At 36.0% G+C, this 16942-nt stretch overlaps 1 protein-coding gene across 7 annotated transcripts in view; it reads left to right on the plus strand.

Moving 5' to 3' along the window:
• The window catches only part of NRCAM (neuronal cell adhesion molecule), a 72742-nt gene that overhangs the window by 34626 nt on the left and 21174 nt on the right, over window positions 1-16942 (plus strand). For 4 of the 7 annotated variants that reach the window (XM_010574045.1, XM_010574049.1, XM_010574047.1 and 1 more), the window contains 8 exons: window positions 76-273; window positions 387-457; window positions 1335-1560; window positions 1863-1978; window positions 5819-6023; window positions 6210-6332; window positions 7344-7520; window positions 8662-8697. In XM_010574045.1, coding sequence (XP_010572347.1) covers window positions 76-273; window positions 387-457; window positions 1335-1560; window positions 1863-1978; window positions 5819-6023; window positions 6210-6332; window positions 7344-7520; window positions 8662-8697 — 1152 coding nt within the window. The remainder of the gene's footprint in view (window positions 1-75; window positions 274-386; window positions 458-1334; window positions 1561-1862; window positions 1979-5818; window positions 6024-6209; window positions 6333-7343; window positions 7521-8661; window positions 8698-16942) is intronic. The other 3 variants (XM_010574048.1, XM_010574052.1, XM_010574051.1) reach the window with 1 other exon arrangement.

The raw sequence follows: 16942 nt of genomic DNA on the forward strand, positions 1-16942 counted from the left end.
TTCAGAAATGCCTACACTGATCTAGGAAGGTGTTGCAAGTTTTGACATAAAGTTGGATTCAATTTCTGTTTACAGACTTTGTGATTGAATATGAAGATGGGCTGCATGAACCAGGGGTATGGCATTACCAGACGGAAGTTCCTGGAACTCAGACAACAGTACAGTTGAAGTTGTCTCCGTACGTCAACTACTCATTCCGTGTGATAGCTGTCAATGAGATTGGCAGAAGTCAGCCCAGTGAACCATCTGAGCAGTACCTGACAAAATCTGCAAGTAAATAACTATTTCTGCTTACCAGTGATTGATTTATATTATGAATGGTGTTGAATTTGCTTGGAATGCAAACAGCAGTCATTCTTGTTCACGTGTAAATATTTTATTTTTAGACCCTGATGAAAATCCTTCTAATGTACAAGGGATAGGCTCAGAACCTGATAATTTGGTAATAACATGGGAGGTAAGTTTGCTTTTTGGAGATTTCATTTGTTTGTTTTCAGGTGAGTAGCGGGTTTTTTTGAGAAATAATAATGATCTATCTGTGAACACACTATGAGAATACCCGATGTGTTGCTTGCTTAAAACATTCCTGAAAAAAGGTAAAATCCCGACATTTCCCCATCTTCATTTTCAGGGAAGATCTGCATGCATTATGAAAAAAAAAAAATTTTGAGGTGCCATATTTTCCTTGAGTGATTACTCAAGATAAGCCATTAATATGGTAACACAGGATGTTTTGCTTCCAATTTAAGAAAACTTAAATATGTAAATTGAGGTTTATCTCAAGTAGACTCTTATTTTTAGAATGAATTCTAATGTGAATCCTAATTATACCCTCAACTTTTGTGACAAACCAAATTATTGTGCACTCTCCCACTAAGAAACTTTTGTGGAAAAGTTTTCTCTATCATGCCCTTATCATCATGACAGGAGCTCAAGGAGAGCAATGTAAAACCAATTTCCCATTCCAGACAAGAAATATTATCTAGTGAACACTGTATATAGGGAGTTCGTGTAAGTCTTTCCCTCTTCCACTTCTTAAGAAATATTTGAAAACAAAATATGTATACAGAAATCACAATGCATGGTTGCATGAGAATTAGCCCGGATCACCATTCCATGTGTTTTTTTACTAATGAATGAAAAGCAACTGAACTGAACTGACCTCCTGTAAACGCTAAATTGCATAGCTTGGGAATTTCAGCAGTGCTTCTCTGTCACAGAACACAGTGGTAAATTTTCAGTAAAATTCTAAAAAAGAATAGATATATTTCCTTTTTTTACATTGGATTTTTTGGATGCTTCAAAATATTCTAAAAAATTTATTTTAATTTCAGTCTTTAAAAGGTTTTCAGTCTAACGGACCAGGGCTTCAGTACAAGGTCAGCTGGCGTCAGAAGGATGTTGACGATGAATGGACATCTGTTATAGTTGCAAATGTATCTAAATATATTGTGTCTGGTACACCAACTTTTGTTCCCTATGAAATAAAAGTACAAGCTTTAAATGACCTGGGATATGCACCAGAGCCATCAGAGGTGATTGGACATTCAGGGGAAGACTGTAAGTTTTGTAGTTTGACTCAATTGTACTAATAAAAAGCAATTAAATGTGTAACCTAAATGGGTATTTACAATACTAAAATATTGAAAAAGGGGGATAGTAGTTATTTTTTTAATTAAAATTAAGGAATTTGGAGATAATAAGGCTTCATAACACTCTGTAGTATTAATCCTGAGGTCAGCTTTTTAACATAGGAACATTTTAACCTACTATTTGAGTGCAATGCAAAGACTCGTTCTGAAAAAGTATGTTTGTGTGGTTTCTTATTCTAACTAGATACTTGTTGCATCCTTTCCACACAGTGCCAATGGTTGCTCCAGGCAATGTGCAGGTTCATGTTATTAACAGCACATTAGCAAAGGTGCATTGGGACCCAGTTCCACTAAAATCTGTCCGAGGACACCTTCAAGGGTACAAAGTAAGTACAGTCAAAAGCATTCTGTTTCTCATTTATTAAAACAGATCACGCTTCCTATATGAGATTGTATCCAGACTGAAGTAACGGACATATAAGAGGACTCTTGCTTTTCAGTGAGCTCACAAGTTTTGCTGACAAGATCAATAGCATTGATACAATTCATTTAAAGTTCAGCAACATTCCAGCCTTGTAGCACCTTGTAGTCTCCTGTGACATTGTCCTTGAAGAAAGATGGGATGTGTCTGCAATTAAGTTTGCACACATTATACAGATTAAAAAAATTGTAATAGTTTTACAGATCTTATTCCAAAAGGATATTTAGAGGATGAGGAGAAATAGTTTCTGTAGGAGTCTCTTCTAGGTCTAATGCTAAGATTATTAATCTTCTGCCATAATATAATTAATCACATCTTTAATTCTGAGTAACTGGCCACTTGCTAGCTTATGCTGGGTACTGTGTCTTTTTGGAGGCCAGCAAAAAGCTCAGTTTAAAAGCTCTATTTAAGGAGATAGGAAATGGCAGAAGGTTTGGAGTGTACATATAACTAAGGAAGCTTAGTGTAAGATAGTATGCTGGTCTTGATGATAACTGAGAAGGCTGTGTTGGAGACAGAAGACTGCAGTTAATAGGGAGTGGGAGACAGAAGGACTTCAGGGTTAGAAACTGGGGGAACTGGTGTCCCTGGAGGACAGGGAAAATCTGATGACAACAGTTGCTTCAGAGGTTGCACTAGAAGCCCATCAGAAGAAACTCAGGAGTGCAAAAACTGCAGAAGCATGGTAGACTGGTTGTGGAGGGAGGAGTGGAATGAGAGGGTATACTGACTTCCTATGAAACGGCAGAAGAAAATAAAAAATAATTACTTCTTTGCTCCTCTGCAAATATACTAATAAATATGTTCTAACAAAACAGACTGGTTACACAGCCCAAACTAGGTTACTTTGTAAGACAGACTAATTTGAACAATTTCTGTTTAAATGAAAGACGAAAAAGAAATATTTTAAAAATGAAAAGAGTAAAGAATATTTGGAGGAGAATAAATGTGCATCATACTTATAAAATGGAGGACTAGTATTCAAGAGCATTGAAAGTGAACTTCATTGCGTTACAGCTGGTTACCACATGAATGTGAGGTCCTGGTATACCTGGCACAAAATGCCACCATCCAGAGAGACTTAAGCTAGTTTTGTATGAGCTAGTGTAAGTATTTGTAGTTAGTGTGGTGCTCTGCCCTAGATACTAAATTCAGCTGAGAAACAGGACTTATTAGTCTGTTAAATGTTTATCTGTCAGATGACAGTCTAATATCAACCCGGTATTTCACACACAAATGGGCAACCAAATGTAAATGTCCATTATGTGAGGATTGAAGAGTTAGAATTTAGTGAAGTTAATGCTTATTATTAATGGAGTTACAGCAACACTAATCCTCATAATCCAAATCACCAAATTTCTGTTAAAGGTCATTAATAATACAAAAAAATTCCATAGACAAATGTCTGCCCATACACTGGGTGTTAACTTCTCACCCTTCAAAGGAATGGTCACACTGAGTTGTCATCGTCTCAAGTTTAGATGGAGATTTCTTGTTCCTCAGACTTGGAGTCTCTGAGGGTTATTTTCTGTCCTGTATTTCCTAACGGGTTGCACACTTTCCTCTCCAGTTGGTCTAAGGGATTAGTCATGCCATGATTACTTCTGTTCAGTGTGTTAGTCTTTCTCTGTATACAGTATGACTTTTTTTTCTGTGGGGAGGAGAACCACACAATTACACAAAGCTAAGCAAAACTGAAACTAAAATAAGTTTGTCAGTAATCATAAATAAAACAAGCTCAAGACCACAGGTTTGACAACAGACCTGACCACTGAGTAGTTTTTGCTGTTATGGCTAGGACAAATGTGACAATGGTATAAGTTGCATATGCAGCAAAAGTTTCTTATATAATTTTTGCAGATACAGCTAAATCAAGCTAAAATATGTTAAAAACTAGACAAAGCATGACAGGTCCTAAGACCTGGTGGATAGTTACTGTTATAAAGCTTTCTCTGAATACAGGCTAAAAACTTTTCATGGATGCAGAGTATGCTTTAAGTGTCTTAGTTATTGACATAGCTTACAAAGCACATGACTATCTCTTTTTAAACACATCAGCAAAATCTTACTAGCAAACTCAGGCTTTCCTAGTTCATAAAATTATTTCAGACAGTAGCCCAATATGCAGTGTTTCATTAGGGACACATTTCTTAATAAAGAGAGGGGTATTTCTCTAAAGAGTCACGCCATGAGGACAAATGGGTGAAGAAAGCAGGAAGATCTCTAACTAGCAGCAGTCCACAGCACATCACTCATATTTTGCTCTTGTATTAATTCAGCTATTACTCGATATACTGTGGTACTATAAAGCATTTCAAACCTAAGAAGAAATTTTTAAAATAATTCTTTTCACTGTTACTGCTGCCATTTTTTCCTGTTATTCTTATGAATTCAGTGGTTATTCAATACAATATGTGAAAAATGTGATGCGGTCTCTTTTGCTGTCATATTCCTCTTCCAAATCACTGATTATCAAACCCAGCTTATTAAAGCTGTCTTTTAATTTCAGCCTGGCTAGTGACACATGATGACTCAACTATAATAACGTGCTTTGTGAAATGTTACTGGCTAACATTATTTTAAAATATCATGAACTATACCTTGAGTTTCAATACTAGAAGTACCAACATGTCAAGCTTTTGTTAGCTTGTAAATGGCTTTCTTGCTAGTTGGTAGGATGAGAGCTACAGGGTGACAGCTGGCAGTGTTGAAAATCATTAACTCAAGCCATGTAAAACACGGTGGTATTTAACAGTGATTAGAGTGAAATGGTATGTTGTTAGCAATAGAAAGCTGGTGTTCGTGTAACATTGCCTTATAAGCTATCTAGTTGGGCTTTGTAAGCCTTAACAGTTCCCTTTTTTGAATTCATGTGTGAGATCCCAACTTCCTTAATTAAAGAGGTGTTTTGCAGTTGGCCTAAATGCAACCAGAATTTTACCCACTTAAATTGTTTTATCAGTTTTAGTGTGTGATCATACATGTGTGAAAATTACACTGTGAAAAATGAACAATGATGTATTGGAAGGTAACAATCCTAGGAGTGATACAAGTCTTTGTAGGGGCAACTGTTAATATCTTTCCAGATACCATGATAGAGAGACTAGTAAATGGAGTGCAGTCAAGGTAATTACCTCTGAGGCTTATCTGTAGTTTCTTAGAAACTCAGTCGGCAAAATAGATAACCAAAATCAGCTTTGTGGTCTGATCTGTTTGTCACATAAATGGAGGAATAGTCTTCCTGTCCCTGGGTGGAGATCATTCCATGACTGTAACCTTAGAATCCTTTCAGAACTTGTTTTTCCAGCCCAGACAAATTTTGGTTTCCACATCACAGGGAATAGCATGGTCAGGTGTGTGACACAACAAGGTGGCAAAGTGCAAGTCTGCTTTGGAAGCTGTGTAGACATCTCACTGAAAGAATGGATGGTATGAATGAGTCCTGCCTCTCAGATGGACTTGCTAACATGAGAACGACCACATAACTAATGCAGTTCCAAACCAGAACTTGTGCTGAACTGGCTTTGAACATTAGCAGAACTGGCAGGTGATAGTCTTCACCCAGTTGTGCAGGCATGACTGTTTCTGGACAAACTGTTTCTGGAGCAGGACAGCTCTATGCTCTATCTCACCTGAGCTTATTAAAATTGCAATTATTCCTACCTTTAATTCATGGATACTCATGGAAAAGCTTAGAGTTTGTAAAATCAGAAGACCTAAACACTCACTGTTCTTTTGTCTTTAGGTTTACTACTGGAAAGTGCAGAGTCTATCCAGAAGGAGTAGGCGGCATGTAGAAAAAAAGATCTTGACTTTCAGGGGAAACAAGACTTTTGGAATGTTGCCAGGGCTGGAGCCCTTTAGTTCTTACAAGCTGAATGTTAGAGTTGTTAATGGTAAAGGAGAAGGACCAGCAAGCCCAGACAAAGTATTTAAGACCCCTGAAGGAGGTATGAAGTGAGACTTAAATGTGGTATATTCAGAAATAGAACACTAAGGGTGTAATTGCTGAATTTGCATCTTGGACATGATAAAATAATAATCTGGCTCAATACAGTAATATTCTTAAGAATTAGTAATTCATGAGTTGTTTTAAGTTAATCTACTTTGTATTTACTGTATATTCTTCTTAAAAGTTCCTAGCTCACCCTCCTTTTTGAAGATTACTAACCCAACATTGGACTCTCTGACTCTGGAGTGGGGTTCACCTACCCATCCAAATGGTGTTTTGACATCATATATACTGAAGTTTCAGCCAAGTAAGTTAATTATGAATATATAACTCTAACTTAGACAATATGTCTACCAAATAACAATCCATTTATTAAGAAAAAATGTTAAATTTATAACGTACAAAAGATAGGATAGCATAGTAGATGTCAAGTTTGAATAAAATTAATGTATTTTGACAATAGAGATGACTATTTGGAAAACTTCACTTGGTCAAGTGCCAGGTTCCATTACTTCTATTTCTTCAAACCACGCTTCACAGAAAAATGGAGAAGTCCTACATAGAATTGACAGCCAAGTTAGAAGCAAGATACTACTACTTACAAATCCTATATTTTAACTGCAGAGAAAATATCATTAGAAGTAGATCAAAATACATACAATTATACTGTTGTGGGCTTCTTCAATTTTCATGGTATTTTAATTTTAAAATGAAAAATTCATAAATGTGCCATTTACTCATATCAGAGCTATGAATCACTTCCTTAGGATCCCCATGCCACTGCTTACTTGCCCAGAAATCTGTCAGCAGTGACACTGGAAATTTAAGAGTTTTGTGTGCATGGAATAGATTAAGGAAGTTTGTTTTCTTCCACTTACCAGTTTCCCCTGTTCCTTTGCATTAGGTACAAGTCACTTCAGTATTTTTTCTCCTAAGCATACTGAATTTATTAGGAGGCAGCTAGTTTAATCTTTCAGGATTTTTTAATGATCAGTGTTTCAAATGGGTGTAAGTTCAGATGATGTGATGTGGACTCAGTTGCCTTGGATTCAGATACTTATGAGAATGGAACTTGAACTTAAAAAACTTGTAGGTGTTTCCTATCTCCCTGTTGAATTTTGGCCCCTGATAGATCCTTTTTACACAAAGTTGACTTTCTTTTGAAGCTACAGATTATTGTTCATATAACCTGAAATGAACAGTGCAGCAGACAAACAAAACAAATAAATACAAACAAAAAAAGCCTGTTTTAACACAATGATAATGTAGGCAATTTTCCTAACTCTTTTTTTTTTTTTTTTTTTTCTTGTAACAACAGTTAACAACACACACGAATTGGGTCCCTTGGTAGAGATAAGAATTCCTGCCAACGAGAGCAGCTTGATATTAAAAAATTTAAATTACAGCACACGGTACAAGTTTTACTTTAACGCACAAACTTCAGTTGGATCAGGAAGTCAGATAACTGAGGAAGCAGTAACAATTATGGATGAAGGTAAGATGGGTATGTATAAAGAAAACCCATTGAGTTTAAAAAACGCTACAAATTTTATTGAAAATATTGCTACTACTTCCTTTCCATTAAGGAAATAGGCCCTAGTAAAATTTTTTCTAGAGCTTTCTTAACTGTATTATACACTAGTAAAAGATTTTTAAATAGTTTCTAAGAGAAGATACACACAGGTTTTCTGCTGTAGTGGAAGCCCCAAAAGAGGTGTAAAGCCCCTCCTTTTGATATAAACTTAAAAGTTCTAAGACTTTGGCTTTTCTGGGCTTCAAAGTTTTATGTAACTTTACATTTTAAGTGGTCTTCCTCCATTCACATATTCTGCTTCCTTGACCAGCTGTGGTCACAGAGAGCAATACTGAAATGATGGAGGTTTATGGCTAGAGCAAATTATTTCTCTTTAGAAGTATGCAACAGCTTCTGTGAGATCTGAACTTTTTTTACAGAGCTGACAGAACTGTAACTTCAAAAAAGCTGCAGAAATAAATTTGTCATCTATGGCCCCAAATAACTGGTGACATTGTATAATATTTAAAAACTCTTAAGTATATTGTTCAATCCTGACACTATTACTTTTTACATTTATAGCCATTCTAGATCTCTGATTTTGGCAGTTCTTTTGTTGAAGATGTTATTTATTTAAATATGAAAGCTTAATAAAATAAGAGTAATTTAAAGCAAAGGGGAAATTTGGGGGGAAAGTCTTTTATGATTTTGCACATCTTAATATTAAAAGTCTATTTTGATACCATCTTTTCACATATTTTTATGCTTAGTAAAAATATATTTCATTGGAATTGCCGTAGATGAGTTGGTATGGAATGCATAGTGTATTAAGTGTAATAACAAATAGTGTATTATTAAGGTTGCATATGAACTACATTTATTTTAAATCGTGAATCTTAACAAGCATGAGCAATAAAATTTTGTAAATGCATGTATATTAATTTTTGTCTTGTAATAGTCTGTCAGTGTTCAGCATAAGTGGATTGTTTCTAATTTATTTGAATTAATACATTTTATCTAGTTTGCATGCTTTTCTGGTTTGTAATGAAGTTATATATGTATGTTCCCTTTGGTGTTGTATCTAATTATATAGTGTTCCTATTCTTGTTTTCCTCCATTAAAGCTGGTATTCTCCGTCCTGCTGTAGGTGCAGGCAAAGGTAAAATGAAACTGCATGATTTGTTAATGTGTGGATTTTGCAGTGTTGCAAATGGGGAAATTGCAGTGGTAAGGACAGAAAATCTTGGACTACACATTGCTATACAAAGTATTAATCAGTGCTGGAAGAAAACATTTGGGGGTTTTGTTGTTGTTTTGTTTTTGGTTTTGTTTTTTTTTAAGAAATCCAGAATGCTTATTAATACCTTTCGTCTGTTTATTTTGCCACAGAGTTCCAGGGGAATTCATTAGCTTTGCTTCAGCAAAGTCTAATTATTTCTGAACATTTAACAGATGTATGTCATGGTCATAAATATTCAGGATCCAGGTGCACTAACACTGATTAGCTGAAGTAGAAAAAACAGCACTTTTGCAAAGGAGATTTTTTTTACTGCCTGTGCCATGTGCATTTTTTGTTTTAAAAAAGTAGGTGCATTCTTGTTCTCACTGCTGATTAATGCTACCCGTTTGATGACATTTATTTCATTTGCAAGCCAACTGTGCATAGGAGACAGATGACTGACAATACCCTCTGTATACTTCTCAGTTCGAGTATCAGATGGGATATACAGGCAAATGGCTTCCTGCTGTCTTAGGTTTACTGATCTTGTGAGTGAGTTCTTGAGGATATTTCAGTGAGTGGAACCTATTATCATCCTTATTCTTGAATTCAATAATATTTAGTTCTTTGTGATGCAGTTCTTCTGTCAAACAAGGTGTTCTTCACATTGCACACAGTTTTTATGAATTTTGATACCTTCACTGTCAGAAGCAAAGATTGTCCTGAGGACTGTTAGGTAGCTTGAAGTCAGAAAGGTGTGTCTATACGTATGTGTCATTTTATCACTAATTAACATCTCAGACCATAAACATCCCAAATCAAAATCTGTACATGAAATACCCAGCGTTTTTTACAAACTTGGAAGAGACAACATAAATTGTTTTACATATATTTTCTTTCCACTTGATGAACAGATGTTTTGAATGATAATAGCCATAAAAAAGAACTCCATTCACTCAGATATAAATCAGACTATATACATATATGTATGCATACATTTGTGCATAAATAATATATATATATTTTAATATGTATATATAAGTCTATTCTAATATCAGATGCATTTCTGGTAAACGTATGGAGTTGTGGATTTATTTTAATGACAAGTCTTTCTTACTGTTTTTTAGTCTAGTTGTAGCTGAGAAGTCAGCACAGATTGAACAGTCAAACTGGCTTGTAGTCCTGGACATTAACAGCAGAAATGTAAATTAAGTTCTCATTATTTGTAGCTGACTATAAAAACTCATGCAAGGAAAAGTGGATTCTCTGTGTGAAACGGAGGTCTAATTATAGCTGTATCACAGTCCGTGGCTAGCAGAAAGCATCTTATTTGTAAGATCAGCTGGAGCAGTTCACATTTCAGAGCTGTCATCTCAGATTCTCTGAAAACTAAGCAGATGCCTTCGTTTGGTTCCATGCCGTTTATGGTTTCAAAGTTTTCACATATTCCTATAGCATCTAGCTCTTACAATTGCAAAGAAAACTTTGGAACTGCAAACAGGATGGAACTAAAGCCATGACATCTGTTAGGACATCTGAGTTGCTGCAGGTCTGAGATGAATGTTCTCGGTGGTTACTTACATTAACGTGATTAACTGTTTCACTACTGATCAGGGACTATAAGGAAGGAAAAGGAAGATCGTATTATCAAGATCAAGTGCCAAATTATTTGGTCTCATGAGTGCGTGGATTTGGAAGATAGACATACTCAGCCCACTCAAGAAGAAGCCGTACCCAGCAGTGAATTGTTACTCCTCCGTTAAGTGCAGGAGGGCCTATACGTATATTCGGCTCTTACTAATGTGGACCCAAAGCCAAACCAAGGAGAAGGTGCAATCTAGATATTCTCAACCTTTTTGTGATCTATCAAACACATCTCAGTTTTTCATTTTGAAGGGCAGAACTTACCAAAAAATGTAATTATCCTTTCTCTTTGAATTTGAGCTTATTCATCTCGGAAGTTAAGAAGACAATAGGTCCTAGATTCAGCCAGCCTAAATTGCACTGAAATTTCTGTACATGGTGTTTTCTACTGGCTAGCTGCCCCTGAAGACCTGCAGCTTGGCCAGTCAGAAACATTAGACAGAAGGTCCCGGAGGAATTCAAATCATCTATATGTGGGCGAGCTGTGCAACTTGGGACATATTTCACTTCTCAGAGTATAACTATGTATTAAAGTGCAGAGGGAAACATTGCTATGGTAAATCAAAGGATCTTAGTGTCTCAACATATTTATTGTAGTTCTGAAATACATTCCGTGTCTCTTGGCACCATGTGTCTTTTGCCATCTTTTCAGACAGCCGTGGGCCCTTCATTGTCTTTTATTACTTTAAAAACAATGAAAGTAACCACAGTCTGCTTACTGCTGCACTTGACACTTTTAATATTTGTCCCAACTGAGTTTGTCTGATTATAATGACTGTACTGGTGTTAAGTAAAGATATCCAGTACGTTCTAGACCAATAAGTAGAGAAGCAAGTTTTGTGCATTTTTCCCATAAGGTAAAATACAATTTTACATGAAAACTTGAAATATGAGATGAAGGCTAAGGGATTTAGATAAAGGAATCATTTTTTTCTTTAGCTTGAATAGAACTTAGAAGCTCTATTCAAATGGGGGGCAATATAAGGAGGAAATTATTGTCTCCCTGTGATATGGGCACCATCCTAATAGAAAGTTCTTTAGACAAACAGTGCCATTGCATCAAATAGCAGAAATACAAGGGAACTTCGCAAATTACAAGAATTGAGGGTTTTTTCTTCTCTAAGGGAAACTTAACAGAGGAGATCCATGTCATTCTCTCACAAGCCCACATGAATAAATCATGAGACACTTTATTTTACTAGATGGGCAAGCTATCCTGTTATAGTTGATACTCCTATTTGACTGACACTATCTTTTTTCCTTTCTAATACTGTGATGTTATGAATGACTTAAATTTGATAAAATTATGGCACCACAAAAAAAAAAAAATTTGTTTTTCTTCCTGGCAACCTGTATTCTAAATGTGTCTGAAAACTGCATATGTAAAACATAATGTATTGACGTCTAATGACAGGTATGAGATAACAGAGGTGTGAGAAAAATTGGGGGATCAGAACCTGATGACATATAAAATAATTATAGTAGCAGCTGAAAAAGATGATCCCTGGAGTGAAGTCTTTTCTACCTTCTTCCATTAGAAGTTTTAAATAACTGGTCTATAGAGGAAGGAAGAGAATACAGATTTGACCAGTGGTAGAAATGAAAGTTGTCGTTTAAAATAAACAGTCACAGGGTCTCGTTACTGTGTTTGTTCTAAGCTGAAGTGCAGGGAGTCATGGCATGACATGTCAGCCTCATTGTTTCACTTTTCAGTTTCTTTTTGATTTAGTCAGCTTTTTTATTTGAAAGCAAGTTCTTGTAGTCTGCATGCACGCAGACACTGGTAACTGGCCATCCTGAGCTGCAATTAAAATAAGGTTGTGAGATCACAGTTACCTTTAATTGAAGTTAGCGCTTCCTGTCAATGCGGTACTCAGTCTGGTCTGCCTTCTTCATGTGAACTTCACATCTCAAGTATTACTGACAGAAGTACTTCTGTTGCAAGGGAGAAGAACAAGTAGTCTAGCCTCTGGGTTTGAAACGATTCTTTTTTTTCTGACTGAATCTCCAATATGTAGCTCTTCACTATAGGCTAGAAATCATTCTCAGCTGAGTTCATATCTCTGATCTCTTCGTAGAAGATAGGATCATCTCAATTTTCTTTGTTCCATACAAAGTGCTGTTCTTTAAATCATTTTCCCTGCCCACCATCTGTCTTCCCTCCCTCTTTGAATCATTTCACATAATGTCTCCATATTTTTTGCTAACAAGTTCAAGCTGCTTTTTCTTTTCAAGCTGATTACAGTATTTTTGTACTGCTCCTTCAGCCACTCTCTCCCTGTGGACTTCTCTCTCCCTGATATGTCTACGTGATTCTTTCAGGACAGCCTGCTATGCAGAACTACTGTTTTGTCATCTTTTAAGTCTACTGGGAACAATGATGATGCTTTGCATGCTAGACTAGAGAAAATTATGATTATTGCAATGCAAAAATTCCTGCTAATACCTTTTGCTTCATAGATGTCATGCAAAATCCAGGCCATGCTAAATGCTTATCAGTGAAATGATTTCTTGCGTTTCTTCTTTGTCTTCTGTATTTCTTGCACTTCAAGAATGCTCTTGCAATGGCCTAAATAATCTTAGAAGTGACTAATGCCCATCTCTCACTGCCAGAAGTGGAATTCATTCCTACTGTTATACTAAGGCTTGAATTTCATACTGTAAAAGTTGTAGGTTAAAAAGCAAGCAAAATCAAAACCCTTCTCTGTGTCTTACAGGCTCTTTTCCTTGTCTTTTTTGGGGGGGAGGGTCCTCTGAATTTATTTTTCTCTTTATATATGCATTTGAACTAATTGTCTATGATATGTTGCTTTGCCCTTTTTTTTTTCCATTTGACACCAATCTTCAAATGTGTGTGTGTCACTTTACCTGCCATTTTTTTCCTGGAGATCAGGTGAATCCCATGAAAATTCCTAAAGTGTAGTCACTTTAGGGATTATTTAATTTATTGTTCTGCTGAACTAAATCTTGAGAGAGAGTACCTATTCTGTTGTTAAAATCCATTCATATCTTATGTCATGTCTTATTAAATTCTATTGAATCTGCAGCCCAAGTATAACTGTGTTATTTGGAGGAACTGTGTTCCTGAAAGGCTGGAAGATTAAATGCAACTCTACAAAAAACTCCACTAAAAAAGCACTGGAATTAATTTGAAAAGAAAGGAAAATTTTACTTTGAGCCTAGGCCTCTTTCTCAACGATCAGCAAATGCTTTTATACCATATCTCGCTATAGGAATGAAACCATACCCAGAACTGCCAGCTAAATTTTGCATTGTATCGTAGCGTGAATAAAAGAGCTTAATTTACTGGAGGTAGCTTAGTAAGAGTCGGTCTGTATAAAAACTGTCATTTATTAACAATCCATTCCCATCAGTTTTAGAGCGACATTTTTGTCAGTGGTGCTGCACAGCGTCGTGCATGGTTACAGATCAGGAGAGCCCAGTGCTCCGCTACTGAAAACTCTTGCTCCCTGACACAAAGCTTTCTGTCCCCCTTTTTACCAACTGGCGCTTGCACACGCTGAGAGTTTCTGCCAACTGACAATTTTGCATTTGTGAACAGTGCTGGGAAACATACTGAAGAACTAAGAGGTTAATTATAATTAGAGGTGTGCTGATTGAGGAGATAAGGGTCTGGGTAGATTGGACACAAGCCTTAAATGTTGTAACCACTTCAATTCTAGGCTTTCATCAGCTCAGGATCCATCAGCCATCTTTTATCTTCTTATGTGTGTATTCATGTTGCAAATATGGCACGTTTAACAAAGTTAACTAAAACTTTCCAGGCCTGCTGGAAAATTAGATCAAGCAGGAGTGAAAAGAGGAAGAATTACAAAAAATAATGATTTTGAAAATGAATGAGCTATTGAACAAATTTCTTGGTGCATTGTATTCAATAGGAAAAAAACAGAACTTAAATCTGATCAAATAGTACACGGGGATAAATCTATACAAACAGCTATTGGTAAGAATCAGATAAGAGTACATCTGATAAATCTAAGCATAAGTTGGTCACTTGAGAAGATTTAGAAACTAAGACACCAAGAGAACGAAGGTAATTTTCAGAGCCAACTTAATTGTTAAATACAGTCATGTGAACAGAAAGACATTTACCAGATACCAGGTCTTTAATCTAGCAGACAACTCTTTAATTAGAGCAGAAACTGAAAATTGGAGATGGGAAAAAAAAACCCAAAACACAAGATAGGATGGACTTTTTACAAGGGAGGTGATTATCAAATTTGCTTAGTGGTACAGAAGCTGGCTGTTGTCTGGAGTCTTTCACACAAGATGAGAGAGTTTCCGTCATCACCAAGTCCTCGGGCATGAGGAGGGAGAAGTTAGGTGTAACTCTGTGGCCTCTGTGTGCAAGAGTTTGAAACAGATTATTGCTAATAATTTCTTCTGTCTTTATCATTGGTGACAAATATCAGTCATACAGTTGTGCTGCTAATTAGACATCTTTTGTGGAAGAGCAAAATCCAGGAAAATAGGGGTTTGAGACTATACGATTTAATGAAACAAAACAAAGTTGTATTTAGAACACAAACCAGTTGTTTTCTTGGCACAGGACAAATGCTTAGATGCTGATTGTAACAAACACCTGTTCCTATGTGAGGGTGAGGAAGGAAGTTTATATATCCTGTCTGCAATCTCAGACTCCGCACCTTTCTAAATTTAGAGCCTGCTATTCTTTCCTCTTGCTACCTTCAAGTGGCACAGAGAAGCAGAATCTAATCCCCTTGCATTACCATAGTGTATATGGTTACATGCTAGATTTCCCATAGACAGCTCTGGCTTTGGTATTTCTTAGGGGTTTTGTTGTTGACTTAGTAACCTAGATGGCTTTTTTAAAATCTAGTGCTTTCTATTTGATTTTGTTCAGGTGGTTTTAGCCAAGAAATAAATATATTCTTTATTATTTAAATAATATATTCCTTATTATTTTTGCTTGGTGAAAGAAGTGATATATAAAACATATAAGCACAACTTACCTACAAAGACATGTGGAGAGTAATTAGTGGGAGTAAATGTGGGAGTAATTAGTTTAATACAGATTGAAGAGTTGAATGAGTACTGCTGGAATAGAGTTAAGAAGAAAAATTCAATGCAAGTATGGGGATAAAAAGTCCGATTTTGTGAAAATTTCTAATAATGAGAATACATTTTCAGGAGAATTGAGGGAATTTGCATAATTTAGGTATTTTTTAAAAAGACTCAGAAACTGTAGTTTTCTAGACATGGTACTCATATTATTTAGTCTGTGCTAGGGGCTTGTATACAGATTTATTTATTTTACTATGCCAAAGCCATTTTCTCTTTGAATCTAATTTGGAGCTTCTTCCAGTCAGCCATATGGCCAAAGCCATCCTGTTTTGAGGACGAAATAATTTAACTACATAGATAAAATCTGTGCAGCACCTCTTGCCTTGAGAACAGGCTTTTGCCCATTTTATTTCCTGGTGTAGGTGAAGCCATTGGAATTCTGCCATTTGTCTTTACTGAGACTAGGTGTTTACCTCTGATGTTTCACTGTCTTTGGGAAGTATTTTTGATGTTGTTTCTAACAGAAAAGATATTTTTAGCAGGATAGAAAAGTCAGTGGCAAACTGAGTGAGGCATTTTCATTAAAAACTAATTTCATGCCTTTGAGGAGGATTCTCTTTGTAGCTGCACTATTATACTATTAGAACTATTAAAATCTATTTTCATTAATATTAGGCAAACAAAAATACTGGAATATATGCCCATTTGTAACAAGTATGATTGGAGAACAAAGAATTATGGTATGAGCAAAGAAGTGGCTAATGACAGGATGCTGAAGAGAGCAGCACCACTTCTCATAGATGTGGGCATCACGCATATCTGTGAAAAGTGCTGTTGTCTAACGACAGTGTCAGCAGTAAGATACGGTACCTTAAAAGGAACAGCTTCTTGCATTCCAGCAATTTGTGTCCTTCACGCCAGAGTATTTCGATATTGGCTTTCCAATATCTGATGTCTAATGTTCTGATGTCTAATGGTGCCATGAATCCATAATGTTAATGAAGCTGATTTCAGAAACGTTTTGTGAAAGTAAAGGTGTCAGTACACACATACTTCAGTTTGTTTTCAAATACATGTGTATCACTTAGCTGTTTCATATTTTAACAAGTAAAACTAATTGAATCCTGCATGAACTTAGAGTGTGCATGTGTTATTCATTTAACAGGTAAGGTTTTACTGTATTATTTAAATGTTACTTTTTGATGCAAAGTGTTTTTACTCTTTATTTTTTCTTTCCTACTATCTCTGATGGTGAAGGATATTCAGAAACCCTTTTTGCAACCTCCCCAGTCATGCACACTGTCCGTCCAACATTCTATAAGGGTATTGTCTTCCTTTTTTATCATTATCAATGCAATAGAGACAAAATCCTTTAAGGGCTTGCAGTTGAGGCATTTGCAGTCCATTCAGTGACACGTGGTGTAAAGGGAGGTGTGTACCACCTACGTAACTCCGTTCTTTCCTACCATTTCTCGTTACCTTGACAATTTCTCAC

Source organism: Haliaeetus leucocephalus, unplaced genomic scaffold (genome assembly GCF_000737465.1).
Source record: "Haliaeetus leucocephalus isolate CR32 unplaced genomic scaffold, Haliaeetus_leucocephalus-4.0 Scaffold406, whole genome shotgun sequence".
Classification (NCBI taxonomy): domain Eukaryota; kingdom Metazoa; phylum Chordata; class Aves; order Accipitriformes; family Accipitridae; genus Haliaeetus; species Haliaeetus leucocephalus.